At 45.0% G+C, this 14,374-nt stretch overlaps 1 protein-coding gene across 3 annotated transcripts in view; it reads left to right on the top strand.

Annotated features, from left to right (window-relative positions):
• Positions 1–11,254, top strand: part of LOC119978415 — a 34,314-nt gene extending 23,060 nt beyond the window's left edge. For all 3 annotated transcript variants that reach the window (XM_038820047.1, XM_038820048.1, XM_038820046.1), the window contains exon 4: positions 10,343–11,254. In XM_038820047.1, coding sequence (XP_038675975.1) covers positions 10,343–10,825 — 483 coding nt within the window. In that variant the 3' untranslated portion in view covers positions 10,826–11,254. The remainder of the gene's footprint in view (positions 1–10,342) is intronic.
• Positions 11,255–14,374: the final 3,120 nt, after the last annotated feature.

Here is a 14,374-nt window from a genome sequence, read left to right as displayed (position 1 = left end):
TGCATGTTAAGAGAAGGGCATGAGGTAGGGTTCTCCTTGACCTCGCATATTTGCGTTTGCCATGCTGGTTTTGTAAAGTGATTCTCTTGTCCTGAGGTCAGTCAAATATTTCTACCACCCTGGTTTATTGATTTCTGTTTATTTCAATCTTTTGTCTCCGTATAAACTTTTTAAATTTTATTTTTAAAATAAATTTAGAGTACCCAATTATTTTTTCCAATTAAGGGGCAATTTAGCGTGGCCAATCCACCTAGCCTGCACATCTTTGGGTTGTGGGGGCGAAACCCCCGCAGACATGGGGAGAATGTGCAAACTCCACACGGACAGTGACCCAGGGCCGGGATTTGAACCCGGGTCCTCAACGCCGTAGGCAACAATGCTAACCACTGTGCCAACTTGCTGCCCTGTTTAAATTATTAAATGTTATTTTGCAAATGTAATATTTGCTTGAGCTTGTTGCCTTGAGTGCAAGAGGAACTAATCTTCTCGGATCCATACTAGGATTAATTGAGATTCCTAAATATGAAATCAAGACTAGAGCACTGAGATTTAGCGACTCTGAACACAAGTGTGCTGTTTACATACACAGAATTGTTTACAATGCAGAAGGAGGCTATTCGGCCCATCGAGTCTGCACCTGCCCTTGGATAGAGCACCCTACTTAACCTCCACCCTATCCCCATAACCCAGTAACCCTACCTAACTATTTTGGACATATAAGGGCAATTTAGCATGGCCAACCCACCTAACTTGCACATCTTTGGACTGTGGGAGAAAACCGGAGCATCCAGAGGAAACCCACACAGACACGGGGAGGATGTGCAGACTCCGTAGACAGTGACCCAAGCGGCAATCAAACCTAGGACCCTGGAGCTGTGAAGCAACAATGCTAATCACTGTGCTACTGTGCCGCCTTAGTAAGTCCTTCCCATCACGCTCAGGCCACCATATTGAACTCGAGTGGTTGCTTACAAACAAGATCTACATATGGTCTACATATGGTTCATGACTGCACTCTGCCACCAGACCACTCATGGACAATGTTTCTACATGGCGGAGTAGGACATTGGCATCCTGAAATGACCATTCCACTGCCTGGACCTCTTGGGATTGGGAGTGGACGAGCCCTCCAGCACTTGTGCAGTGTGATTCAGAGTGGTCTGCTGCATCCTCCACCACCTGACAATCATGAGAGCACAGCTCTTACCACCAGGTTTCCGTCAACCACCTGAAAAAGAGGAGGAAGGAAGGGCACATCCGGAATTGTTCTGGACAGACTGTCCATGGCACCCACCAGGCTCCAGTTTCCCTAAAAATATATACAGATGACAGTTTCTGTACGCTTCCATACTTTTTCAACTGTATATTGCTGGCTATATCAACATTCTCTTGACCGAATCATGTAATTACATAAATAGAATTTACAGTGCAGAAGGAGGCCATTCAGCCCATCGAGTCTGCACCGGCTCTTGGAAAGAGCACCCTACCCAAGGTCAACACCTCCACCCTATCCCCATAACCCAGTAACCCCACCCAACACTAAGGGCAATTTCGGACACTAAGGGCAATTTATCATGGCCAATCCACCTAACCTGCACATCTTTGGACTGTGGGAGGAAACCGGAGCACCCGGAGGAAACCCACACGCACACTGGGAGGATGTGCAGACTCCGCACAGACAGTGACCCAAGCCGGAATCGAACCTGGGACCCTGGAGCTGTGAAGCGACTGTGCTATCCACAATGCTACCGTGCTGCAACAGAAAATATTATCCACACAAAACAGAACTATAGGCCAGTTAGTCTAAAATCAGTTGTATGGAAAAATGCTTGAATCTATTATCAAGGAAGTTTTAACAATGTACTGAGAAAAGCAAAGTATGATTAGAACACGTCAACATGGTTCTACTAAAGGGAAATCCTGTTTGATAAATTTAGTAGTGTTTTGAGGATGTAAGTAGTTGGAGGAGAACCAGTAAATGTGGTACACCTGGATTTCCAAGGCATTCACTAAGGTGCCACCTTAAAGGTTAATAGGCAAGATATGGACATGGGTAAAGAATTGGTCATCAGATAGAAAGCTGAGAGTGGACACAAATGGATCTTTGAGGTTGGCAGACAGTGAATAGTGAAGTGTCGCAAGGATCAATGCTGGGGCCTTAGCTATTTACAGTCTATATTCATGACTTCAGTGAAGAGAGAGTAATATATCAAAGTTTGCTGATGATACCAAAAGGTAAGCTGTGGGGAAGAGGCACAGAGACAGTAAGGGATATAAACAGGTTAGATGAGTGGGCAACAAGATGGCAGATGGAGTATTGTGTGAAGTTATTCACTTTGGTCATAAGAATAGAAAAGAAGAATATTTTTTAAAAGTTGTGCAACTTGATGTTCAAAGAGACTTGGATGTGCTTGCACAAGGAACACAAAGTTAGTATGCAAGTGCAGCAAGCAATTGATGAGGAAGGCAAACAAAATGTTGGCTTTTATTGTGTGGAGATTGGAGCACAGGAATAAAGTCTTGTTACAGTTGTACAGGGTTTTGGTGACGCCACATCTGGATTACTGTGTGCAGTTTTGGTCTCCACATTTGAGAAAGGATATTTTTTGCATTGGAGGCAATACAGAAAAGGTTCACTTGATTGGCACTGGGAATTTCCATTTCCGGCATGAATGCAACTAATCCCTTGATGGGTGGTCTTCTACTCACTGGGAATTTCCATTTCCGGCATGAATGCAACTAGTCCCTTGATGAGTGGCTAAGTAAATTGGTCTTCTACTCACTGGAGTTTAGAAGAATGAGAGGCAATTTCATTGAAACGTACAAAATTCTGAGGGAGCTTGATAGAGTAGGTACGGATTGTTTCTGCTGGCCAGGAATCTAGAATATATTGCATTGTCTCTGGATCAGGGGCCAATTATTTAGGACTGAGGATGAGGAGAAATATCTTCATTCAAAGGGTTATGAATTTTTGGAACTCATCTCCGGGTTCTGGATGCTCCATTGTTGAATCAATTTAAAGCTGGGATAGGCTAAGTTTTGGAGTCTGCAGTAATTAAGGGATGTGGGGAATAGGCAGGAAAATGGAGTTGAAGACGTGATCAGCTATGATGTATTGCGTGGTGGAGCAGGCTCGATGGGCTGTATGTTCTACCCTTTCTCCTATTTCTTATATTCTTGTGCAGTGCTCCCTAGTGGTTGTAGCATTCCTGATGGAATACTGTTCTGTTTCAATGAAGGTACTGCAGATAGCTTTGCTGTTCTCTCTTGTTATGTGCCATCTTATCCTGGAGGAGAAAGAGGGAAGAATGTTAGCATGTTGCAATGTGTTATGGTAATGCACTTGCTTATCTGGAAGTATGCGAATCGGAGAGGTATGGTGAGGCTTTTAGCAGTGATGGTGAGCAGGAGCATATGAATGTTGGGCTCGAGTTCCTATTGCCATAAATTGTTGATGGGTGACTGGGTGTGGTGCATTTGATTAGAGTTGACATTTAAAGATGCATTTGTTACTTGACTACTTTGGGGCCAGACATCTAGCATCGGCTCCCTTGCTCTCATTGCCTTCGCAGTGTATGTCTAAAGGGCCTTTTGGTGAAAGATGACCTCTCTCCCTTTTTCCACTGCTACTCATGCTGCATCCGAGAATCTAGCACCCTTCTTTCTGACAAGTTGCTCCATTGCTCTGATTTGTTCCTGCTGAGAAGGTCTCCCATCCACTTGCAGCCAGAATGCAACTCCCCTTTAAGAAACACAAATTAGCTTTAATTGGTGCTAGTATTGCATGAACCGCATGCAGCCACTCAGCAGCAGGTTTAGCTCTGGGCTGCATTCCACAATTGTGGAGATGAGCAGACACTGCAGTTTGTATCTATTATCTGCATTGAATGCGGGATAATCACACAGCCTGCTAGCATAGCTTATTCCAATTTAGCCTCCTTTTTTTTTGTTTATTCACTGGATGTGGTCTTCAATGATAAGGTTAGCATCTGTTGCCCATTCTTAATTGCCCTTGAGAAGGTGGTGGTGAGCTGCAGTCCATTTGGTAAAGGTACACTCACAGTGCTGTGAGAGAGGAAGATCCAGGGTTTTGATGGTGATGATAGTTCCAAGCCAAGATGGTGTATGAATTGGAGAGGAACTTGAAGGTGGTGTCGTCATGCGGCTGCTGCCCTTGTCCTTCCAAGTTGCAGGTTTTGCAGGTATTGTCAATGGAGCCTTGGTGAGTTGCTGCAGTGCAACGTAGATGACACACTGTGCTGCCACATTGCATGATGTTGGAGTTTGTGAATGTTAAGGTGATGGACGCGGTGCCCATCAAGCAGGCTGCCTTGTTCGTGATGCTATCGAGCTTAAGTGTAGTTGGAATTGCACTCATCCAAGCAAGAGGACAGCATTCCATCACACTTTTTTTAAATAAATGTTTTTTATTCAGTTTTCATGTTTTACATTGAACAAATTACAAATTGTTAGAGAGAGAAAAAAAAAAGAACACGGAAAAATTAACACATATATTTACAGGTAAGCATCTTCGTAATAATAACTGTGGCCGCCCCCCCTTTAGCCGGCATACATATTTTACATTCCCCAATATGGCCGAGGCACATGTTTATAGGCATTTATTTACAGTTTGGTTTTGGGCCTTAGCTAGCCATCAAACCCCCATAACGAACCCGTAGCCCCCCCCCCCCCCCCCCCCCCCCTCCCGGGCAACCTTCCCCCGATTCCCATCCATTTTCCCCCTGATTCTTGGCCACCCGACTATTCTTCCTCTTGTTCGTTGGCCACAAATAGGTCCCGGAACAGTTGCATGAATGGCTCCCACGTTCTGTGGAAGCCGTCGTCCGACCCTCGGATGGCGAATTTGATTTTCTCCATTTGGAGAGATTCCGAGAGGTCGGACAGCCAGTCTGCAGCTCTGGGCGGTGCTGCTGACCGCCAGCCAAACAGGATTCTACGGCGGGCGATCAGGGAGGCAAAGGCAAGGGCGTCCGCCCTCCTCCCCAGGAATAGATCTGGCTGGTCTGAAACCCCGAAGACCGCCACTATCGGGCATGGCTCCACCCTCACCCCACCACTTTGGACATAGCCTCGAAGAAGGCTGTCCAGTACGCAACAAGTCTGGGGCAAGACCAGAACATGTGGGCGTGGTTGGCCGGGCCTCTTTGGCACCGCTCGCATCTGTCCTCCACCTTCGGGAAGAACCTGCTCATACGGTTTCTTGTTAAGTGGGCTCTATGTACCACTTTTAGTTGCGTCAGGCTGAGCCTTGCGCACGTGGAGGTGGAGTTGACCCTATGTAGTGCTTCGCTCCAGAGTCCCCACCCTATCTGCATCCCCAGGTCGTCCTCCCATTTCCTTCTTGTTGCGTCCAGTACGGTGTCGTCCCTTTCTACCAGTCGGTCATACATGTCACTACAGTTCCCTTTCTCTAGGATACTTGCGTCCAGTAGGTCTTCCAGTAGTGTCTGTCGTGGCAGTTGTGGGTGCGTCCTTGTCTCCTTTCGTAGGACGTTTTTGAGCTGGAGGTACCGCAGCATGTTCCCCCCAGCTAGCTGAAATTTCTCTGTCAGTTCGTCCAGTGTTGCGATCCTGTCGTCCGTGTATAGGTCCCTGACTGTCAGTGTCCCCCCGTCCTGCCTCCACCTTTTGAAGGTGGCGTCAGTCAGTGCTGGTGTGAACCTATGGTTGTTGCAGATGGGAGCCTTGTCCGACATTTTGGTCAGGCCAAATTGCTGCCGCAGTTGGTTCCAGGATTGGAGGGTGGCTGTCACCACTGGGCTGCTGGAGTGTTTTTCCATCACACTCTTGACTTTACCTTGTTACTATAGCTTTTTTAAAAAAAAAGTACCCAGTTCATTTTTTCCAATTAAAGGGCAATTTAGTGTGGCCAGTCAACCTACCCTGCACCTTTGGGTTGTGGGGGCGAAACCCACGCAAACACGGGGAGAATTTGTAAACTCCACACGGACAGTGACCCAGAGCCGGGATCGAACCTGGGACCTCGGTGCCGTGAGGCAGCATTGCTAACCGCTGCGCCACCATGCTGCTCCTACTGTACCTTTTAAGAAACCGTGATAAATTACTATGGTAACATCTGAGAGTATGAAAATCATTTTCTGTGTTCTTCTGACTTTATTTTCAAGTTTGTGGTTTGGCCCAAGTTTGAAGTACCTACAATTATTTTTTTGGAGAAACAATAGCACAGTGGTTAGCACTGTTGCGTCACAGCACCAGGATCCCGGGTTCGATTCCCGCTTGGGTCACTGTGTGCGGAGTCTGTATGTTCTCCCCGTGTCTGCGTGGGTTTCTTCCGGGTGCTCTGGTTTCCTCCCATAGGTCCCGAAAGATGTGCCTGTTCGGTGAATTGGACATTCTGAGTTCTCCCTCAGTGTACCCGAACAGGCACCGGAATGTGGCGACTTTCACATGAGGGAATGAGGGGATTTTCACAGTAACTTGATTATTATTATTACTCCCACGAGCTGTTCGTCAAGTTTAATCAACAAGTTTGGCAGGAATGACCATGCAAGACTGACGTTTAGCAGGAATGCAATATGGTATGCTGAAATGTAAGAAACCTTTTGCAAGGAAAAACAATGATAAGGAGTAGAAACTCAACAGAAAATCACTCTGTTGTGATGACTTAAAGATGCAAAATAGATTATTCCCTGAAACTATAGGTTCACAAAAATGATACTGTAAAAGTTAATTGCATCAGTGTTTCATGAAAAGCAGCATAGAGATGGACAGGGTTTGCGGAGTCAGGTGGTGAGTTACTCATCATGGAATGTGCAGTCTATCACTTTCTCTTGTAGCCATGTATTTATATGGCTGATCCAGATTTCTGGCCGATGTTGGGGTGGGGGTTCAGTGGTGGCAATGCTGTTGCACATCAAGGGGAGATGGTTAGATTGTCTCTTGGTGGAGACGGTCATTGTCTGGCACTTGCCACTCATGGGATGAAACTGAAGTTTCAGTCGGTGATTACTTTGGAAATAGTGATTACAACTCCGTAAGTTTTAGAATACTCATGGACAAAGACGAGAGTGGTCCTAAAGGAAGAGTGCTAAATTGGGGGAAGGCCAACTGTACCAAAATTCGGCAGGAGCTGGGGAATGTGGATTGGGAACAGCTGTTTGAAGGTAAATCCACATTTGAAATGTGGGAGTCTTTGAAGGAAAGGTTGATTGGAGTGCAGGACAGACATGTCCCTGTGAAAAAAGGGATAGAAATGGCAACATTAGGGAACCATGGATGACAGGTGAAATTGTGAGACTAGCTAAGAGGAAAAAGGAAGCATACATAAGGTCTAGGCGACTGAAGACAGACGAGGTTTGGAAGAATATCGGGAATGTAGGATCAATCTGAAACCGAGGAATCAAGAGGGCTAAAAGGGGTCATGAAATATCTTTAGCAAACAGAGTTAAAGAAAACCCTAAAGCCTTTCATTCATATATAAGGAGCAAGAGGGCACCTAGAGAAAGGGTTGGCCCACTCAAGGACAACGGACAAAAGTTATGCGTGGAGTCAGAGAAAATGGGTGAGATTCTTAACAAGTACTTTGCATCGGTATTCACCGAGGAGAGGGGCATGACGGATGTTGAGGTTAGGGATAGATGTTTGATTACTCTAGGTCAAGTCGGCATAAGGAGGGAGGATGTGATGGTTATTCTAAAAGGCATTAAGGTGGACAAGTCCCCAGGTCCGGATGGGATCTATCCCAGGTTACTGAGGGAAGTGAGAGAGGAAATAGCTGGGGCCTTAACAGATACCTTTGCAGCATCCTTGAACACGGGTGAGGTACCAGAGGGCTGGAGAATTGCGAATGTTGTCCCCTTGTTTAAGAATGGTAGCAGGGATAATTCAGATAATTATAGACTGGTGAGCCTGACATCAGTGGTAGGGAAGCTGCTGGAGAAGACACTATTCTATTCTAATGGGATCTATTCCCATTTCAAAGAAAATGGGCTTATCAGTGATAGGCAACATGGTTTTGTGCCAAGAAGGTCATGTCTTACCAACTTAATAGAATTCTTTGAGGAAGTGACAAAGTTGATTGATGAGGGAAGGGATGTAGATGTCATATACATGGACTTCAGTAAGGCATTTGATAAGGTCCCCATGGTAGGCTGATGAAGAAAGTGAAGTCTCATGGGGTCCAGGGTGTATTATCTAGATGGATAAAGAACTGGCTGGGCAACAGGCGACAGAGAGTAGTAGCGGAAGGGAGTGTCTCAAAATGGAGAAATGTGACTAGTGGTGTTCCACAGGGATCCGTACTAGGACCACTGTTGTTTGTGATATACATAAATGATCTGGAGGAAGGTATAGGTGGTCTGATTAGCAAGTTTGCAGATGATACTAAGATTGGTGGAGTAGCAGATCGTGAAGGGAACTGTCAGAGAATGCAGCAGAACATAGATAGATTGGAGAGTTGGGCGGAGAAATGGCAGATGGAGTTAAATCCAGGCAAATGCGAGGTGATGCATTTTGGAAGATCCAATTCAAGAGCAAACTATACGGTAAATAAAAAAGCCCTGGGAAAATTGATGTACAGAGAGATCTGGGAGTTCAGGTCCATTGTACCCTGAAGGTGACTGCGCAGGTCGATGGAGTGGTCAAGAAGGCATACCGCATGCTTTCCTTCATCAGAAGGGGTATTGAGTACAAGAGTTGGCAGGTCATGTTACAGTTGCATAAGACTTTGGTTCGGCCACATTTGGAATACTGCGTACAGTTCTGGTCGCCACATTACCAAAAGGATGTGGATGCTTTGGAGAAGATGCAGAGGAGAATCACCAGGATGTTACCTGGTATGGGGGGCGCTAGCTATGAAGAGAGGTTGAGTAGATTAGGATTATTTTCATTAGAAGGAGGGAGGACTTCATTTAGGTCTACAAAATCATGAGAGGTATAGACAGGGTGGATAGCAAGATGCTTTTTCCCCAGAGTGGGGGACTCGATGAAATTAAAAATGAAAATTGCTTATTGTCTCAAGTAGGCTTCAATTAAGTTACTGTGAAAAGCCCCTAGTCGCCACATTGCGGCACCTGTTCGGGGAGGCTGGTACGGGAATTGAACCGTGATGCTGGCCTGCCTTGGTCTGCTTTAAAAGCCAGCGATTTAGCCCAGTGTGCTAAACCAGCTCCTTACTAGGTGTCGCGAGTTCAAGGTGAAAAGTTTCAGGGATATAAACGTGGAAAGTTCTTTAAGCAGAGGGTGGTGGGTGCCTGGAATGCATTGCCGGTGGAGGTGGTAGAGGCAGGCATGATAGCGTAATTTAAGATGTATCTAGACAGATACATGAATGGGCAGTGAGCAGAGGGATACAGATCCTTAGAAAATAGGCGACAGTTTTAGATTGAGGATCTGGGTCGGCGCAGGCTTGGAGAGCCGAAGGGCCTGTTCATGTGCTGTAATTTTTCTTTATTCTTCTTCATCAGCCGATGCCTGAATGTTGTCCAGGTCTTGATGCATGCAGGCATGGGCTGCTTCAGTATTTGCTGAACTTAGAGTGGGACGAAACTCAACACTGTGCAATTGCCAGTAAACATGCCCATTTTCATTGTTGGAGATGGTAGGTCTTTGAAGCTTTCAGTATCCCAGATTTGTACATCACTATATCTGGGTATATCCTGCCTTACCAGGATAGAAGAAACAGAGATGGCATCACAGTGGTACAGAGTCAAAACATTACTTGGACCCCGTGATGTCTCGTGGCATCAAGTCAAACTTGGCCAAGGAAACCTGTTAATTAGCGCCGAATATCACGACTCTAACCCCTGCCTCAAAGCTCATGAATCAGTTCTCCATGTTGAATACTATTGGAAGAAACACTTGAGGATAACAAGGGCACAGATGTACTTTGGGTGGGGGATCTGCTCGGACACTGGTCCTGTTCCGGTTCTGGTGGAGTTTGTCACAATGGTGCAGCCTTTTTGTCCTGGTACTGTCCTATTGAATGCAGGCATTGGAGTTTACAATGAAAATACATAAAATAAAGGCCTGCCTTTAATCAATGTAATACGAATGTGCTATTTGGTGCCATATTGCATGAACAGATAACATTTGATGGGTTCAAGGCTTCATGTACACATGAGGGGGAATGAAATAGGAAGGATAAAGGCAAAGAGTGAGCGGTGGCGATTGGAGTGGGCGGGCTGAGGAGAGGGGCAAGTGGGAAGCAGTAAGAGGTTGGGAGAGGAAAGCGTTGAGCAGGAGGGAGCGAAGGGGCTAGGAAAGGGCAAATGGCAGGGAGTGCAGGGTTTAAGAGATTCTATGTGTGAAGCAGACTCAGTTACAAGATTTAAAAGCTAATTCTTTCTACTTTTCCATGCAGGTTGAAGCTGAGACTCCGACCTCTGATTGTGTAAACCCAGACTGGACTGATCAATCGGTAACTGCCAAGCGGAGAAAGCAGCCTGAAGTGGACCCTTGTTCTGAAACCTCTGCTGGCTCCCAAATGGATACGTGTGGGGATCTTGACATGAAAAGCCTGGAGAGTGTCGACACTGAGAATTCCCTCCCAAAGTCACCAAGCTGTCTTGAAGTTTCATCCGCACTTGAACTGAACAGTCTGGTTGCCAAGGAGGAGAGGAGCACAAATCAATCCTTTCATAAGTCAGATCCTTCTGACGGGGGAAACGCCGCAGGCCTCTCATTAAACCCACTCGAGGTAGACGAAACGGTCCGAGATGAGAAAATAAATCGCCTCAAAGAAATGCTGAGGGAGAAACAGGCAGCATTGGATCAGATGAGGAAGAAAATCTCACTTTCAAATACAGCATCATCTTCTGATTCTTTGGGGCCTTTAACACTGTAGTTTATGCAGTGACCTGTATACCATATAAATAATGTGTTAAACATCAACTTTCAAGGAGGTAATGAGAGGAGCTATCGACGAACAGAAATTCTGACAATTAGTTGTGTAGAAAGTTAATGACAGCCTCCTAAGGAGTGCTGCAACTGTCAAATATTTCGACAGGAAGGTAGTGATCCATACATGTACCTGTATATTTAAATGCAATAGTTACAAATAGTCACTATTTTAAAATAAAAAGGATTTCTATGGGTTTTTTTGTAATTCCAAGATTTTGATTTGTATTTTGCTATGTGTGTATAGAATATTGAGTGTTTAATAGAGCTCTGTTTCCCATTGTTCAAAACAAAATCATTGTTGTTCCCTATTGTTTAATATTACAAACCTCTGAAAATACCTGTTGTATTAAATAAAGTTGAGCTTGAATAAGAATGCAGTTTTATCTTCAATTTTAGTAGCTGGAAAATGTTTAATTTCTGATTCTCTTACTTTCTGGTACTTAGTGATTTTAATTTATTTAAAAAAACAAAAACAAATTTGGAGACCCCCCCCCCCCCCCCCCCATCCTTATAAACTCCATCGAGTACAGACCCATAAACTCCATCGAGTACAGACCCATAAACTCCCAGAGTCCTGAACTGCTCCTCATATGGCAAGGACTTCATTCCCGGGATCATCATTGTGAACCACCCTCTCCAAGGCCTCTTCCTTTGATAAGGGGTCCAAAACTGCTCACAATATTCTAAATGGGATCTGACCAGAGCCTTGTATACAACCTCAACAGTACATCCCTGCTTATGTATTCTAGCCCCCTCAACATGAATGCTTCCATTACGTTTGCCTTCCGAACTGTGAACCTGCATGTTAGCGTTGAGGAAATCCTGAACAAGGAGTCCTCCCTTTATGCTTCTGATTGCTGAAGCCCTTTCCCATTTAGAAAATAGTCTAAACCTCTATTCTTCCGACTAGAGTGCAAAACCTGTCACTTTTCCACATTGTTTTCCACCTGCCACTTCTTTGACTACTCTCCTACCCTATCCAAGTCCTTCTGCAGCCTCTCTGCTTCCTCTTTTGAGCTTAATGAGTGAATAAACCAATATGTTTCTGATCAATTCCAGCTTTTTAGTGTGTTTGATTATGAACTGGGTTCTGTTCCATCTTCAAAAGATGTCTCAACTGCTATTCTAATTAATGTAGTTTTGTCTTTGGTTTCATGTGTAACTTAGATCTGGGTGACCTTTTAGTACCAGAAGGCATCTTGCATGATATAGAACATAGAACAGTACAGCACAGAACAGGCCCTTCGGCCCTCAATGTTGTGCCGAGCCATGATCACCCTACTCAAACCCACGTATCCAACCTATACCCGTAACCCATCAACCCCCCCCCTTAACCTTACTTTTATTAGGACACTACGGGCAATTTAGCATGGCCAATCCACCTAACCCGCACATCTTTGGACTGTGGGAGGAAACCGGAGCACCCGGAGGAAACCCACGCACACAGGGGGAGGACGTGCAGACTCCACACAGACAGTGACCCAGCCGGGAATCGAACCTGGGACCCTGGAGCTGTGAAGCATTTATGCTAACCACCATGCTACCCTGCTGCCTATAATCAGCAGAGTTATATTAAGGAGCTGCGTTAGTGAAGGGTGAGGGGAATAAAACTTTTTTGCTAATCTGGCCTTAACTTGTGCGTAGTGACAGGTGCTTTGATTGGAAAATTACATGTGTTGAAGCCAAGGGCATGGCATGACTGCTGGTTATAACTCATTTGGAGCTGCCCAAGAGAAGAGGAATGACCTGGAGTATTGTTAATTTATATTAGATTTTTTAAACAGGCAGCGAATATTTAGTGTTTTGGGGTAGCATAATGAATTGGCTACTGCTTTTTTGCCTCTGGAACCTGGGTATAAATCTAACCCATTCCAGCATCACAAAAGTTTATTCTGGCTCCAAGGGTCTTGGGTGAAACTGGTTAGTCAGTCCATTTCCAAGTAGACACAAAGCCACAACTCGGATTTGACTAAAAACAAATTGATGCAGATCCTGGAATGTGAAACATAAGCAGAAAATGCTGGACAATCTCAGCAGGTCTGGCGGCATCTGTGGGCAGAGAACGGACATTTAACGGAGCTAAGTCTGGATGACTGTCAAATTCCTGTTAGAGTTGTATCGTCGCAATTGGCAATGTGAGGAAGCAAGATGACTGATTTGGCAAATGAATCTTGCTGGTGTCATTAAGGGAATGAGGTAGAATAGCTTTAATCTGGTCATGCTAGGATGAATGTGGGAATACTCAATAGTATTATGGAGTGCTTGAAAGGGAATTGTTCTGTTCTCCAGCTCGTCTTGATGCACACAATAAATTGAGGTGGTTGACATGATCGACTTAAGACAACTGGTTTCTTGGAAGATTTTTGATTGGATCAGCCTCCTTCTTTGAACATAGGTGCTGTTAGTACTAGAGGGAAGAACACCTCGACTTTGGGATTGGGAGGACAGGGAAGGTAATGGTGTAATGGTATTGTCACTGGACTAGTAATCCAAAGACCCAGGGTAGTGATCTGGTGACCTGGGTTTGAATCCCACCATGGCAGATGGTGAAATTTGAATTCGAGAAAAACCTGGAATTAAATGTCTAATGACCGTTATCCGTTGTCGATTGTTGGATAATAAATGTCCTTTAGGGCTGGCCTATCTGTGACTCCAGATACACAGCAAAGTGGTTGACTCAAATGCTCTACACCTGGCAACCCACTCAGTTGAAGGGGAATTAGGGATATGCAATGAATGTTTGCCCAGCCAGTGACATCCACATCACATGAATGAATTTTTAAAAAATCTGCGCTGTTGCCTGTTGATACCAGAGTATGAATGTTAAGTGTTGCATAAAATAGACCCCCTTAGTGCTCGGGGCTTGGATGAGGCACAGCTTGTAAGGTGCATCCAGAAAGGTTTCCTGATGCAATATGTAAATAGCCCGACTAGGGAAGGGGCAGTACTGGACCTGGTATTGGGGATGAGCCTGTACAGGTGGTTGAGGTTTTAGTAGGGCAACATTTTGGGGATAGTGACCACAATTCCATAAGTTTTAGGGTAATTTTGGATAGGGATGAGGGTGATCTTCGCGTTTAAGGTGCTAAACTGGGGAAAGGTAAATTATGATAACATTTGTCAGGAATTTGGATTGGGTGCAGCTATTGGATGGTAAATCAACATCGGACATATGGGAGTCTCAAGTGTCAGTTGATTAGAATTGAGGAAAGTCACTTTCCTGAGAGAACTAGGATAAGTATGGGAAGTTTAGGCAGCCTTGGATAACGAGAGATATTGTGAACCTCGTCAAAAAGAAAAAGAAAGCTTTTGTGCGGTCTAAGAAGGGTGGGGACAGTTGAAACCCTTGAGTATAAAGAAAATAGGAAGGTACTTAAGTGGGAAATTAGGAGGGGGTCATGAAAAGTCCTTGGCAAGTAGGATTAAGGTGAATCCCAAAGCTTTTTATTCGTATGTAAAAAAACAAGAGGGTGGCCAGGGAAAGGATTGGACC

The sequence above is a fragment of the Scyliorhinus canicula genome, chromosome 15 (genome assembly GCF_902713615.1).
Source record: "Scyliorhinus canicula chromosome 15, sScyCan1.1, whole genome shotgun sequence".
Lineage (NCBI taxonomy): Eukaryota > Metazoa > Chordata > Chondrichthyes > Carcharhiniformes > Scyliorhinidae > Scyliorhinus > Scyliorhinus canicula.
This window is presented reverse-complemented; position numbering and strand designations above follow the sequence as displayed.